We start from the raw sequence: 16,662 nt of genomic DNA on the forward strand, positions 1-16,662 counted from the left end.
TAATTTTACATTATTATGTAAAGCAGTAACTACTAAAGGAAAGTTCCAAATGATTTTGCAAAATTCCAGTGCTACTCAGATCTAAATTCACTTCCCTGTTTTTGATATGGTTTTCTTATATGTATAAGAAGAAATGGGAAATTTTTAATTTTGTCATGTTGCCATTATTCATTATTCTTTTTGACCACAAATGCACATTCATTTAAACACTTTTATTTTTTTTTAAGATGCTGCCTACCCTAGGTAGGTGTTAGGGCATAGCATATTTTTGGTGCATATGTTATTTTAATATATTGTTCATTACCTCTTCTTGTTTTGTCCTTTAACTAAACACAAAGTTTGAACTCTACTCTCAGAGTAAACCTCTAGTTCCTAAAGAAATATGTAGCTTACTGATTAGTTAGTCCACTTGGCTATATCCAGGGACTATCTAAGTAGTAGAGTCCTTTTAAAAAAGTTCCTGGGGACAGTGTAGGGTGTCAGAGAATGACAAAAGGCAAAGATCTCCTACTTATTATGAGTACTCAGCCAGATTTTTCTGCAATACGGTTAACTCCTTTGCTAAATGGTAATGGAAATTATGATGCATATATTGGGTGTTATTCAAAGGAACATCCCAGCACATTTGCTAGCATAAAAAAATCTTGTAACTCTACTCATGCTTTCACACTTTTTCAGAACTGATTTTTTTTTGTTTTGTCTCTCATCTTTGCAATGCTGAAGAAATCGTTTTCTCTATGATGGTAAATATGTTTTACAAAACTGAATGGCTCTTCTTCTCCCCTCCCTTTTTTTCTGTTTGTCTGACAGCGCTTCCCAACAGAGGATCATCTGATGATTCACAGGCACAAGCATGAGATGACTTTGAAGTTTCCCTCAATAAAGACAGACAATATGTTATCAGGTACGGAGCAATCAGGCAAAGAAGGGAGATGCTTATTCTTCTTTTGGTGGGCTCATTCCAACTGGAAAATTCTGTGCCTTGAAAATACACAATTCTAAGGTATAGCAGAAGTGTAATCAGCTAATGTTCATCCAAATAATTGAAGAGCTGCAACTTCTCATTTTATGGAATGTGCAATATTTATTACTATGAAACATGGTTCCATATAAATTGTTTTAAAAATCACATACCTGTAATCACTCAAGCAGCAGACATTAATTGAGATCTATAATGCACACTGCACTGTTCTGAGTGCCATGGAACGTGTAAAGATGGATATTCCTCCTGTCCTAGGGGACACTACAATATAGTATGCATGTGAAAACTTAGCTAAAGTAAAGGATCATCCATGATATATATCAAATCAGTATTGTGAGGGAAAAATGCTATGCAACTTTAGTAGAGGAAACTCTCTTTCTGGATTGAGATGGTCAATGAAGATGTCCTTAAGAAACAGTACCTGCTTCATAAGTGGGAGATTAAATGAGATGATGCAGGGAAACATAGCAAGTGTTCAGAAAATGTGAGCAGAAATTAATAGTAATAATAATAAATCCATCAATTAATTCTCATTCTTTCCCATTTTGAGAGATAGTGTAGTAAATTAGAAAGAGTGTAAGGATACAAGTGAGGAGCCTGAACTCTAGCCTGGGCTGTGCCTTACCTGGCCATGACCTTGTGCAAGTTGTGAACCTTTTGCGGCCTCAGTTTCTTTTCCCATAAAATGGGAGTGATTGTATCTATCCAACCTATTTTATAGGCTTATTGTGAAGATTTGATGAAAAAATGTAGGATAAAGTGTGTCGTAAACCCTAGCAAGGTAATCAAATAATTTCCTGTTACACATCTTAGGCCAGAAATATTTCACCTGAACCCTTGTCTCTCTGGAATCACGAAAGAGTTAATGCACCTCCGGACATGTTTTAAATGATACCAGAAAAGAAACCGACTGCCCTGGCAGGCCTGTCTCATGTAATTTAGCGTTTCTATGGCATTTTGATTTTGCAAATATTTTATTATCACTATTATTAGTATATCCTCTAAGAGTTTTGTCAGACGGGTGATTATGACCCTATGTTACTGACAGGAAGGGGCACAAGGCGTGCAGTGTCTTTCCCAGGCTCACAAGCCAGGGCAAAGATGAGGGTCCTTGATCCTGAGATCCTCATCCACTGATTTGCACACGGCTACTGCATCGTCAGGCTTCCCCAGTTTATATACGCGATCAAGTGTTCCCAGTGTCAGAGCCGTCCACGCGTCTTCACAACTGTGCCAGTGACTTGTTGATAGTGTGGACGTGCTGTGGTTTGGAAGACTCCAAGTTCAAAGGCAGCCTCTGCTCTTCTCTCTGCCTACCACCCGCCACCTCTCTCAGCCCGTTTGTTTTTTTCAGACCGAACTGGCTCTTTAGAAACTGTTTTGTCATTCCGTAAGTCTACAAACAGAGATGCAGAAACTCAGATTTGTAAGAATTCTGAAAGTCTAGAAGGATTAGGAAGGACAGCTTGTTCTTTTATGTTCTATAGAGTCACACATAGTATAGCTTTACAGTTCAACAGTAAACATGGATACACAAGTAGCAAGGCTGGAGACTTTGCAATTCCCAATGTTTAAATTCTTAAGTTCTTCCTTTATTTTTCCCCAATTGGGTCCCTAAAATGGGCCTCCTGGTAAGCCCCAGTGCAGTCTCCCTCAGGCAGGCCGCTAGGATGGCCCTAAAGGAGCCCCTTCTGAAGGTCTGAAGGAGAACAACTGAAGATGTGTGAGCACTGGGGTGAAGCATTCTTCTGTGTGTTGCCTGCGACAGGTCTTCTTTTATTAGTCTCTTGTAGCTTTGCAGTTGTTCTTACCGGATCCTTATTAGTTGCAGGTTGTTCTTGCTCATCATAGGCAGTGCCAGGTGGAAAACTGTCGGGAGGAAAGTAACTCTAATTTTTATGTCATGTTTGGAATGAGAAAATGAAGGGAGAAATAAACACGAACACTATATGGATGTATTTTCCTTTGCTTTCTCATGTTTGGTGATGAAGTTGGTATGAGATCATTTAATGCCGCCAGTGAAATGAAGTGCTAACTTTTAAAACTTGCTACCCACTTTGCACATTTGTAGGTTCGCAGAATTTTCTCACTGGCAGGGAGTGCAGAGCCCTCCAGTCCAGCCCCATTTCTTTGCACTTAGGAAACTATGTGTGATATACCAACATCGTCCACATCGCATAGGCGGTCTACTGGGTGTTTTTACTTTTTCCCCCCCCCAGGAAATATTCAGTGTTTACTTTTCTCAAACCTCATTTTCCGTAACAATAGTTTAAGCAAATTAGATTGTGATTACACATACGACTGAAGATATTACTTGTTTATGCTTGATTTATCAAAAGCTTCACAACCTACTTTTATTAAAAATATGTTCATAGGTCAAATTGGTCTGTAATTATATTTTGTCATACTATCCATGATAAGCTTTTAGTATCTTGAGAGCTAGAGATAAGTCAGACAAGTAAGCAAGAAAATATCAGTTAGTGACAAGTGCTATGATGGAGATAAAATATGACAATGTGACAGCAAATGGCCAATAGGCCACCTAAGGGTGGGTGGTCAGGAAAGGCCTCTGGGCACTATAGGCACTATGGGCTCAGGGCTCCTTGCTCCTGGACTTCTGAATATGATGTGGTAAGACCCAAGACCAGATGTGGCACAGCTGGCTATGTCTGTATTTGATGCACCAAAGACAGGCAAGAGAGACTGGCTTTCTTGTTCCATCTTCCTTATCAGATTCTCAGCACTCGCCATCTAATATGGAGCATCTGGCATAAATAACAGGATAGTCCTTTGGAACCCAACTGTGTCCCTGGATTAGGTCTAGAAGCAGGGTCCATCTCTAGTTCCAGGCTCTAAACCTAATTCTCACCACGGAGAAAGAAAGAATGTGATTTGTGAAGTAGAAAGTTTATTCCCAAGAGGCTAATCATGATCAAACAATCACAGAACCCAACTCCATTACTCATAGCTCTTTGCTGAAAACCCTACTCAGTAATCCATAGACATTTGAAGGGAGAAGCTGGAGGGAAGATGGCATATCTCACTCCAAATTCTTTTTAGAATGAGTTGGGATATATTTTTTAAAAGCTGAATCAATAAATAAGTGAATCAATCTCCCCCTACCCCACACACTCACACATGGCCCACACTTACCTATTCGTCTTGGCAATTTCATTGATAGTATAGGTGTATAGTGACTTCCCACTATGTAAATTAATTGAATATTTATGGAGCAGAGGGTGGTGGAGATGGTTTGCACCAGAGGACAGTGTGGCAATAATACTGTTTCCCATTCTTGCCTGCTCAGTGCCCGTCACTGTGCCCTGTGCTTTACATACATGAGGTCATTTATCCTTGCCACTTTTTTTTCATGTGAAGAAACAAGATCAAGAAGATAAGTAGCTTGCCCAAAGTCCCTATCTGTCTATAATTTTCTTAGTATACACCTGGATTTGGAAAGCTACACATACTAAGAACATCTTTTGGTCTTAGATTTATGTTTGGATATAAATCTATGAACTGCTTTTTCTTACATTATTGGCTTATCTTTTCAATAGTTATCAAATGGAGAAAATAGTCAAAAGTTGTTAGGAGATTCTTCTAACATATTAGCATTGCAAGGAACAAAAGAGTCATGTTTTAAAATCAGATTATCTCATCCATTGTGACAAATAGAACGTAAGTGGCTATTAGCATTTATAGGAGTTGTCACTTTCTCATCCATGTTTCTAATTAATAGCTGGCCAGGCAAAATGGAAGTTTGAATAATTCCCCTGAATACCTCAGAGGACTTGCTCTGCAATATTCTTTTATATATGAACAACTTGCAATCTTTATTCCACCTGGAAACCAGCCCTTTTGACCAAGAGTGTAGGGGAACTCAGGCAATTAGGGACTAAGTTGTATCATTAAGCTTTGGCTTTGATATTCAGGGCAGTTTTTGATAATGAAACCACCTTGGTCTCCTAGTTCACTTGACCAGCAGAGACTTGGTCTCACCATGTTAATAACCCTTCTTACTAGCTTAGTCTTGCTCAAGCAAACTGAAATTGCGGCATGACTGCTGGTGGAACACTTGGGGTAGCCTACAGTTGATCCGGTTGATCTTGAGTAGGTGTCGAGTATTTACTTGTTTAATTTACATCTAAATCTATGTCATCAGGAGCTAGCTGGGCATGTGTCATAAGAGATGCCCTTGTCAGAGCATTTTCTAATTGGCACTCGTGAGGGAATCTCGCCCACCAGTTCTCTATCCTGGCAATAAATGGATTCTAGCATATGGTTGAAGGGTGTGAGAGTGTGTTCCATCTCACACTGACCTGAATCATCCCATCCAGGATGGTTTTTAAGCATTTCACAGCTACTGTCTAAAAACCACATTTGCCTTTGTTCGTCCTGTGGTAGCACTGCCTCATGGGACGGACGCAGGGGAATAGTAACGTCAGTGTATTGTATATTGTATATTCTATTGTATATAATATCCTATTGTATATTCACAGTCAATAAAAGGCAATTGATTGCAAAGAAGCTTGTCTGAAATTCCATGGAATTCTGTGAGTTGTTACCAATTACTGCTTTTATTAAAGATTATGTATTTTAAAATTCTAAACTCTCTTAATTAGGGCCTTATTAAAATTCAGGTAGGGACTAAGAATATTTTAAAGAAAGTGTTTGCTGAAAAATTTACAAGATAAATATACTTATAGAAAGAATATAAAAATTACCTAAGAAAAATACCTGTTTTGAAAATCCTAACTCTTACTAAAATAGATACACTAATTCCAATAATTTTCTCTATTGATTTGAATGACCTCTTGAGGAGTTCCGTTAAGCCATATTTTTAGAGTTGAATCTGTGTCATGCAAATAATAAAAATGGATTTCGTTTTTAAAAAAATACCCTGTAGTTAGAATGATCACTAATTCAAACTATTATAATTAGTCTGAATTAGTGTGGCTTTTATAGTATTTCTAGCCACTATCAATTTCATACCACATGCTGTAAAGTTACTTTACATAGTCATTTAGTGATACTGTAATTGAGAATATCAGACCAATAGGAAGGAAAATTTTGCTTAGGAAGTTAACACTCTTCTCAGGTATAGGATGAGCTCCTCTGCTTTTCCTTTTTGTTTTTTAATTGATGACTTGTAGCCTTGCCTTTTTTACCATTGAGGAAAAGGAAACATAGACAAACATATAACTCAAATGCAGCTCTGAAACTGAATGAGGTAGCAACCTATTATTAAATGTAGAGCAGACTAAACACTTTTTAAAAGAAGAATTGGGTTTCAAAATTTAGCTTTGTGCTTGTCATTTGGTTTTATGTTGGAATAATCATACTTGCTGGGGCTGAAGCAGTTGATGCTAGGCAGACTATGAACTGATGGGAAACTTTGTGAGTTGCTTTTTTTTTTTTTTTAATAGTTTTAGCCATATACTCATCGTCTGCCCAGCTGATGATGTGGTTATATGATAGAATTTCCTATCAAATAACTGATGGGTGAATTCCTAAATCATAAGGCCAAATTGGTGGCATTGTTCTGGGTAGATACATGAGTTAGGTCTCAGCATGGCAAGTATTCTTTACCTACCTATCTACAGAGGCAGTGATTCCATGAAAAGGCACTCCTTTTTTTTTTCAGGAAACAGGCCCAGCAAAAGAACCAGCTACTGAAATATGACAAATGTTGCAAAGCAATTTTTTTATCCCTTTTGGTGCCAATCCTTTTTGTCTGGTAAAGAAACCCTTGAGGACATGCGAGACAGAAGTTGGTAAGATTTTCAACTGGCACTTGCCCCAGGTGTTTGGGTCTCCCGGGAACCTGGCATGCCACGTGCATACTCTCTGTGAGAGGGTAACACGCAGGTGTTTATGTAGAGCCAGTTCAGATTTACAAAAGGAATAACAACTAAAACTCTCAACTCAGGTAAAATTCAAGCTCAAAAGTTATTTTTTTAAAGTTTAGTTTGAAATTTGGGGTTAACCCCTTCTTTCATTCAGATGATCCTCACTGAAGTCGAAGCACTAAAAGAAAGGTGAGTGGAAGACCTTAAACAGTCATCTCAGCTCTGATTGCTTCTTGAAACCAGTTCCTGTGGGTCCTCAGAGTACCTCCTATCACTACTGAATGAACACACCATAGATATTATCCACCAACAGAGCATCACCCATTATTATTCAGAATATAGAAATTGCTGGTGCCATGACTAACTTGGCTCTAAATAATGTGTAATTTATAAGAATTTTAATGTATGGCCATAGATATTACCCACTAACTCCGGGTCTAATTTCAGCAGGAATAGTTATTTGACAAGGTGTTCATGTGGCTGAGAAATTCTGCCTCTTTTATTTAAGCAGCTGATGAATTTCGCTGTCCCCTTTTTGAACATTTGCACATTTCCTGGCTTACTCGAACTGGTACCATGTGAGATCAAAGACAACTGGAGACCCTGTATTAATTCTAATAAATGTTAAAACAAAAGTTAAGCCCTACTTTCTGGTTCCTGTTGTAACTCGAAAGAATTGCTCATTCACCAAAAGAAAAATGAATTAAAAATTAGGAATAGTGTGCCTTATCTTTTCCAAATGTGCATATAGGTACCTACTTTGCTTTTCTTGAACTAAATCTTACAGCAGAGAAAATCACATTTGGTAACAACCCTGGGGCTTTCTTCTGGCCCGTCTGCTCTGGGGATGGGAGGGAAGCAGCAGTGTTTGCTGCCCATGGCTTCCTTGGCTCCAGAGCTTTTGTTTCCCTGTTGCTAAAGAGTCCGTGAAAATAGGCAGTGTCATTGCTATCCCTGTCTCATCCTGCATCCTCCTTTGTTCATACATGTAGATGTGTGCTGGTATCTGGGAATAATTTTGTTTAGAACAGACAAAAAACATCTTTCAACTTTGGGGCTTGGCCTCTCACATACTAGTCTCAATTCAATTTCATGGACCATCTCATGACCTCATCTTAGAGTTCAGGAGTCTTCTGGAGGCTGCTAGGATGACTATCCTCTCTAACCTGAATCATGACCCTCCACTTCTAAATCTCCAACAAAAAAGAATAGAAGGATAAGAAGAAAATTGAAACCTGGTAAACTCAATTCCTACTGATGACAAGTGGTCTAATATTTTAATTCTCTTATGTGATTTCTTTCAGGTTTTTAAATAGTGAAAGTGTTCCTGTAAGATAGTAGAGTTGGTAGGATTGTAATGTAGTTCTATTATATCAGGGATATAAATGATTCCAAGATATTTCAAAAGAACCAAGGATTGTTAGGATTATCAATTGCCAGTAAAATTATATGATTCAATTTCCAAGTTGGACCTGGGCAAGCCTCAGTTTCCTCATAAGTAAAATGGGAAAAATAATTTTTACTTAATGTAGTTGCTGTGAAAATTAATGAGATAGTATATGCAAAGCACTTAGCACCATGCCTGGCATCCTGTAAGCACCCAATAAATGGAAGAATATGTACACACACTCTTTCTCTCTCTCTCTTTTATTTGCACTCTCAGATCCTGTCTACTTACACCTTCTGTTCAGAAAACTCCTTTATCTAGCCCTTACCTCTGACCTAACTCTGTGTCCAACTTCCAGCTGTTACTTATGTTCCCATTTGACTGTCCTTTAAATAGTCATATATTTCTTTGGGCTAGGAGTAGTAACTTTTGAAGCTAACACATTATAATGGTGATTTTAGGATTTATAGAATCATAAAGCTTTAGAGATTTATTTGAAAGATGAGTAATATCAAGCACAGAGAATACAGGGAACTTCCCTAAAGTCACACTATTTTCAAATGTATATTTCTGGGTTGTCAGAATCGTCTTTTGCGCACACAACAGAGCCCTTTGGATCTGGCAAGGCAAAGCACGGGACTTAGATTGAAAAGTGATCATGAATGAAGGTGAGAGAGGACTTAGTGAAAAGGTGGTTACAAATGGTTTGACCTTGTGCAAGGAAGCTTATTTCTTCATTTCTAAAATAATATCTACCCTGCTTACCTCAAAGAATCATGTGAGACCTAGGTTCTAGATCATGTGGGTGACAATGGTTGTAAATTATAAAATCCTGCATAAATATTAATTTTGTCTACTTTAAACACACAAAGTTATATGTATATATTGGATATATAGTGTATATGTGTGTATCTTAATAAATTAATTAATGTGCTAGCAAAGCCATTTTCAACAAAACCCAGTCTTTCACCTATCTCTTACCTGTAATGCCCAATTTCTGATCATCTGTGGTAGGCTGTCTGTGGACTGCAAGGAGAGCTCAGTATCTTGGAGATCAGGCTAACAGTGGGGAAAAGTGCAGATGGGGATTTTGCTGCGTGGGAATACAAGTCAGCCATTTGGGTGCCGAAGTCCCTTGCCCACAGGGAATCCAGAGACATAGCCTCTGAAAATGGGCATACCAAGCCACTTTCTGCTTCATGTATATTAAGATATTCTTTCAATCTCAGTGGATAATTTACTGATTTACTGGGATTAACTATTCTGTATGACTTAGAAAAGTACATAAAATTCTAGTTTCTTATAGGAATTTATAAATAGAATGCAGGAATGGCAAATTCTTTTTAACTTGAGGACATTCTTCAGTTGACTGGTCATGATGGCTTAGAGAGCTGTACAGAAAGAAATTGTGAGGCTGCATGTAGGTCAAGGCCATAGTTAATCCAGCGGTGGCTACCACAGGCTTAGGTGGGAATAACACATGTATATAGTGGAAACAGCACTGAGGCCTTGGTTATAATCCTGATATTGCCACCGTCTTCTTGGGAGACCTTGAGCAAGACTGTTAATCACTCTGGGCCTCAGTTTTCCTTATGTGCAAAAAAAGTTAGCAAGGTGAGCCTTCCGCCATGGTCCTTTCTGGTTCTTACATCTTCTGAGAAAAGGCAGTTTACACAGTTTTATTCATGTCAACTCAAGCGCACCTTCATCAGGGAAGATGACTGTCCTTACTGACTACAAAGGTGTAATACTACCCCACTCACCTTCTAGGATCTTGTGAGATCTAGATTCTAGAAAATGTGTGTGAAAATATTTTGTAAACTGCAAATGCTGCATAAATATAATATTAAGTCATGAATAATGGCTTTAGCTTCTCTAGTTTTCTAAATACTAAGCTCTCTAGAAAGTTAAGAATATGAAAGAAATTCTTTGCCTTTTAAAGAGCATTCTCAGAACATTCTGTTGGCTATAGCAAAGGAAAATAAAATTAATAATGACATTTTTAAAGGATGAAAGCTGAATGTGTTTGACTTGGAACCTTTTATCATCCTTCTGTGATTCTCAGAATGAGAGATAGAATTTGTTAAATTTTCTTTCTCCATTAAGAAAAAGAAAATAACATGACTGTTTGTTTCTTTTCTTTTGATATAAAAATTTACAAAATCTTTTTTTCCTTTCAGCCTCCCTGAAGTCAGGCTTAACATTGACTCAGAAGAATTTTTGAGGCCTGATTTAAGCTAAATCATTTTTTTTCAGTTAATTTAAAAGAAAGAAAAGGAGATTCTCCAGGTTGCAATGTATATTCAAATGATGTAGACTCCAGAGGGCTGGAAGGCAAGATGTCCTGACGTTGTCCAGAGGGAGCTTTAGCAAACCCTCAGATACCCCTTCTGTCTATCATGTTCCTGCTTTGGAGTTTACAGTTTTATTTCCTTTCATATTGTCATGTTATTTAAAGGGCTGAGAGACTGGGAGTGGCTAGGAGGCATCTTAATTAAGGCGAGGGGAGAGGCTTTGTGAATGTAGCTCATGCTTGTCACTAACTTTTGAGGGAAAGACCCATTTGTGATCACTCGGTCTCTGTTTTCAGATCAGACTCCGACCCCGACGAGATTCCTGAAGAACTGCGAGGAGGTGGGGCTCTTCAACGAGCTGGACTGCTCCCTGGAGCACGAGTTCAGGAAGGCTCAGGAGGAGGAGAGCAGCAAGCGGGTAGGTTTGTTGGGACGGACACCTCGACAGGTGCCTGTTTATCACCTGCTAGAAACTTCCACGTGCAAACAAGGTGGAACACCAGCAGAGGGTGTTGATGTGATCTTGAAACAGTATTTTATCCATTTGTGATTGTCTCATATTTTAAAAAAATGGATGATCCTCTATTGTGGTAGAATCCAAACCTAGGTGAATCATGGGAAAAGTAAGTATCTGAAATATGAAATGCAAGCAAAAAGTTATCTGGTTCTTGAACTTGAGTCAGATAAACTCGCCGACTTTTTCTTTACTAGTTGTTTCATTTTGCTAAGTATTTAATAGCAAGCCTCACGTGGGCAGGGGATGCAGAAGACAGGAGCCAAAGAACAGAGAGTAATGGGAGTGGGAGGAGAGGGGATTTCATCTGATTTTGGCCCAGGTTGTAACTGTCTGGTTTCGATAATCTTCCTGGTCATTCTCCACCAAATTCGTAATTACTTCCTGGTTATATTCCCTTGTCATATTACTGAACATCTGTTGTTGCTGAGACAAATAGGTTAACTATAAACGTGGATCATTTGTTCTTAAAAATGTAGGAAATTGACTTTATGAAACCCTTCAGAATATATTCAGTTTTTATCGTAGTGTTGCATTGGAATTTTAAAACCACTTTACAAGATTAAGGAAAGGAGATGGGGTCATGAGTAAATGTGAGAAGGATGCCTTTTAGTATTTTTTCCCTTGTTTTTATAGAGCATTCTCAAATGCCCACGATGTACTAAACAATAAATTAGACACAGTCTGTGAACTGAAACTTAAAATGTAAAAGGTGATTGAAAGGGAAGACCAGCTAGGTAGTAATGAATTCCGATGTTCCAGCTGTTCCATCCAGAGAAGAAATTTTCAAAGCCTCTGATATTTCTCTGAGTGTTTCAAAGCCTTTGAATCCTCCTCTCTGAGAAATTATAATAATCCCCCCTGCCAGATTTTTCATGCCACATTCTCATATCGTAATGGTCAAGGGCTTGTATTCAGTCTGTGCTGCTTTAGGAAAAATCACAAGAATAGGCGACACTTACAAGAGGGGCATACAATCTCAATCCACGCATTTTATTTATTTATAATTAATGTTTCATTTACACCTGACCCTCTCCCCCTCTTCCCTGCCAAATGATATGAAGTATCCTTTTTCTTTTTCTAAACAAACACTGATATAGTAATTATTCCCAGACAAATAATAAAGTGCTGAGCACTTTAAAAAATTAACTCAATAAAAATAGAAGATGTACATTCTATATTTCATTGCAATAGTAGAATTAAAAAAAAAACCATGAAAATGATGAGGGAGAGAAAGAAAGTCTGGCACAGTAAATTTCCTCTGGTTGAGTAATAACTTTAGTTCCTTTGGTAGCTGTGTGTGTATAGAAGACTGTTTGAGGAATTAAGTTCATTCATTCCTTGATAGTCAAATATGGCTTCATAGATTAAACTGAACTACAAGGAAGATGTGTACTTGGTCCCTACTATTTTCATTTCTGATAGAATAGTTACAGTTTTAATTGAAGTGTATTCCCTTGATTTTCCTAAAGATTTTTCACCAAGAACAGTTTCGTGAAGCCCACGGTAGGGGTGTGGCTTTAGATATTATCCATTACATTATTCATGATTTCCTAAATGAAGCCCTGTGTGAGGAAATTCTTGCAGATCTGAATTCCAGGAAATGGTTTGCTTCCCCTGAGGAACTGAAATATTTTCTCCTCATAGACTCGTGAGTCCTGTAGCTGGTTCTGTTTCTCTTTTCGCTCTGACTGCCAGGTTAACACAAAGCCGAGTTCACTGCTAGACGTGGAGAGCTTTTTAGAACACTGTGTCTAGACTAGACTTTCAGTTCTAGTTTAAATTTTCTCTGGTTCTGATTTTTAATTAAAAAAAACATTTCCGTGATATACGTGTTTTATGAGTTGCTTTAAATTTCTTCTGGGTTGAGAAAGAGTATAAATAATGACATTTAAAAAATTAAAATTAATCAGGCAAGCAGTGTTAAGAAAGAGGACCAGGGCAGCTGTGGAAATATGTGTTTTCTCCGTTTTAGATGTTGCTCAGAGCCATGTGATGATTTCATGATGGGTGTGTGGGTGGGGGGATCCCGCAGCCAGCCTCTCCCATGGTTTGGGGCCAGCCTCTCGGGACGCCACCGTCTCACACTCCAACCTCACTTGCACGCACTGGAAACTGGACAATAACATTCAGGCTGTTGAGGCTTAGTCTTCCTTTGCCTTGTTCAAACCAGAGGGGCCAAATTCAGCCTCAATGGCTGTGAATACCTGAGAGAGAGCATCCTCTTGAGGCTTAAGGCACAGTGACCCATCCAGCAGCAAAGTGGGCTATGTTGGTGGCTTTCGCCCTGGCATCGCTTTGGAAGCCATAGGGCAGGGAAATGAGGAGTAGGAGTAATGCTTCCCAGTCTGACAATATACTTTCACCAGCCCCTTTGACCACATTTTCCCAGCTGTCAATATCCCTGGCATCCTGCCATCCTCCACTCCTTCTTCATTCATTCTTTCCCTGCTTAAAAAGTAGGAACACAGGTCCTTATAAAACATATATCTTATCATTGCTGAGTGTTTTCTCCTTCTTTCCTTTTGTTCTACATTCAGATGATTGTTTGTTTTTAATTCTACATCTCTAGCCCTCATCTGATTTCTTTTCTTCTGAGTCTTTTTTTTTTTTTTTTGAGACAGAGTCTCACTTTGTTGTGTGGGCTAGAGTGAGTGCCGTGGCATTAGCCTAGCTCACAGCAACCTCAAACTCCTGGGCTCAAGCGATCCTACTGCCTCAGCCTCCCGAGTAGCTGGGACTACAGGCATGTGCCACCATTCCGGCTAATTTTTTCTATGTATATTTTTAGTTGTCCAGATAATTTATTTCTATTTTTTTTTTTTTAGTAGAGACGGGGTCTCGCTCAGGCTGGTCTCAAACTCCTGACCTCAAGTGATCCACCCGCCTCAGCCTCCCAGAGGGCTAGGATTACAGGCGTGAGCCACTGCACTGGCTTCTGAGTCTTTTAATAAAAGACTTGCATTGGTCCCTTCTGTAAGTTTTAGTAAAATAGAAGATGGATTAATTTATCTGGAGAATTTGGTTAAAAGGCGTTCTTGCTTGAACTTTCTAAGGATTTTATACAAAAATGTTGGAAAGGCTGGGCTGGTTCTGCCCTCCACTTTTAAATTTCTAGTTGCAGTTTGGTCTAGCAAATTCTGTTAGAGAGCAAATAGAGAATTGATCCTTACTTAGCCCATGCGGCTGTCCATTGGGGAAAATTGTGTTCTATAGTCTCTATCTCTAGTCCTGATATCCTTTTCCAAAAGCATCCCAATGTGTGTACAGAATGAGGTCAAGCTGTAGGCAGGTCATGTCCACTGGAAAAAGGCCTCAATATCTGTATCGATATCATATGTAGCAGACAACACATTCCACAATTGTCTCAATTTTCCATGTTAATACAAGCTCATAGCCTCATAACTCTTTAATCTGAGATTGTTTTCCCTTTTGAAATAGCATGTTGTCACTCACTAGCAGGCATCACAAATCTCAGCTTGCTAATGACTTAGAAATCAGGCTAGTCCATACCCTGAAACATGAGAAATTTTATTCATCATTTGTCATTCAAGAAGTATTTTCCAGTGTCCTTCACATGCCAGGCACCGTCTAAGGCATGGGTGAAAATATTTCTGAGTAAAGATGATAAAAGGCAAGTAAATAAACAAACACCCCTACCTTGATGTGGGCAAGACAAACAATAAACAAGTGAAGAACATGTATAACATGTCAGATGGTGATAAGTGCTATGGAGAAAAGGCAGCAAGGAAGGGGCACAGGGAGTGCTGGGGAAGGCCAGAGAGGCATCGTGGGCAAGTGGACATGTGAGCAGAGACCTGGAGGAGCAGAAGGCCTGAACCAGGTGCATGTTGGGAGGAAGCATGTTCCACAGGTGCAAAGGCCGGAGGCTGGATGGTGCTCTGTGAGTTGGGGAAACTGCAAAGAGGCCAATTTGGCTGGAGGAAGGTGTGTAATAAGGCTAGAAAGCTGAGTGTGGAAGGGCAGATCTAGGGGGGGCCTTGTAGGCCATTTGTAGGGCTTTGGCTTTTACTTTGAGTGAGATGGGAAACTGTAGGACAGTTCTGAGCAGAGGAGTGATAGGATTTGACTTATGTCTTAGAAAGATCACTTAGGCTGCCGAGTTGAATGCAAACCATGGAAGGGCAGTGGCTGAAAGAGAGAAACCAGTTGGGAGAGTATTGAAAGACTCTAGATTAAAGATGATAGCAGATTGGTCCAAGGTGGTGATGCAGAGGTGAAGAGATTCTGGATGTATCTTGAAGATGGAGCCAACAGGATTTGCTGATGGATTAGATTGCAGAGTAACAGAAAGAGTAGAACTAAAGATGAAACCAGGTTTTTGGCCTGAGCACCTGGAAGCATGGGGTTGCCTGAGGGAGGAGCAGGTTTGAGGGGAAAATCGAGGATTTGTTTTTAGACTTGTTAAATGGAGATTCTGGATCAGCAGATGGATATATAGGTCTGGAATTCAGAGAGAGATGCAGATTTGGGAATCATTGGCATGGACGTGGTATTTAAGTACGTGAGGCTGGGTGGATCACCCGAGCCAGGAGTGAACAGAGATGAAGCAGAGAGGTCTGAGCATGGAGCTGGGAAGAGGCTTCTAGAATTCTCCAAAACAGAGGATTCAATTCCCCTCTGTGGGTAGTGATGACATGGAAGACTAAGAGGCATAAGGAATGAAATCACGTGTGGACTCCAGCCCTAGCAGCAATGCTGAACGGACAGTCAGCATTGGAGTTTGTGTTCTAGGTTAGAGGAAGGACACACAAAAAGAATTTTAAAAAAGAAAAAGAAAGAAAGAGGTAGGTGAATTTACCTTTTATGTTTAATTGCTTTAAAAAAAGAGATCAAATAATAATGCACATCTAGAAAGTGTGAGATAGCATCATAAGAGCAGTTGTGTGTGTGTGTGTGTGTGTGTGTGTAAGGAAGGAAGGCAGTTGAAGAACTAGCAATGAACTCCTTTGTCTTGCTGAGAGAGAGAAAACATTACAGCCTAACGTGGTTAAGGACTCGGAAGATGAAAAGCGCGGTATATAAGTGCTAAGTGTTGTTATTCTCCCATAGGACCTAAGGCTGACTCATTATGCTGATGCAGCAATAGCAAATTAGGACATTTCCATGCTCTAGAATTCCTACCAAAATGATAAAAAGTGAAGTCTATCCCCAGAGAGTTGACTGTTTAACACATGGGAACAAGGGACAAGCTACAGTCTTAAGATCTTGGATCCCAGCTCAACAGGAGTCACAGAACAGAGCATGGCCGGGTCAGCCTCAGCTCAGGCTGTTCAATCTGATTAGATTCTGTACCTGGAAATCATGTTACCCCAATGGCACCGTGACTTGAGGTGAAAGGGTGCAGGGAGGGAGGCACTTTGCCTTCTCATGCTGTCTTGTGCCTATCAGCCACTAGCCAGCGTGGCCGCTCCCTGGGAAGGGGATGAGTGGTGCCGGATGGAAAATAAAAGCACCGACTTGAGCAAACTTGCAACAGCTGCATGTTTCCGGTTATGCTAACATGTTGCTTCTATGATATTTGTGTAAAACAATCCGTCCCTCCCCCAGAAGTCTGGAGAAAAAGAATATTCTGAAACCTAAACTTGGTTTTATCCAGGTTTTGAAAATGTCCC

At 39.5% G+C, this 16,662-nt stretch overlaps 1 protein-coding gene across 2 annotated transcripts in view; it reads left to right on the forward strand.

Moving 5' to 3' along the window:
* Nucleotides 1-16,662, forward strand: part of LOC123647636 (cyclic AMP-responsive element-binding protein 5-like) — a 147,082-nt gene that overhangs the window by 74,071 nt on the left and 56,349 nt on the right. For both annotated transcript variants that reach the window (XM_045565248.1, XM_045565249.1), the window contains exons 3-4: nucleotides 811-904; nucleotides 10,809-10,930. In XM_045565248.1, the coding sequence (XP_045421204.1) occupies nucleotides 811-904; nucleotides 10,809-10,930 (216 nt within the window). The remainder of the gene's footprint in view (nucleotides 1-810; nucleotides 905-10,808; nucleotides 10,931-16,662) is intronic.

This window comes from Lemur catta, chromosome 11 (genome assembly GCF_020740605.2).
Source record: "Lemur catta isolate mLemCat1 chromosome 11, mLemCat1.pri, whole genome shotgun sequence".
Taxonomy (NCBI): domain Eukaryota; kingdom Metazoa; phylum Chordata; class Mammalia; order Primates; family Lemuridae; genus Lemur; species Lemur catta.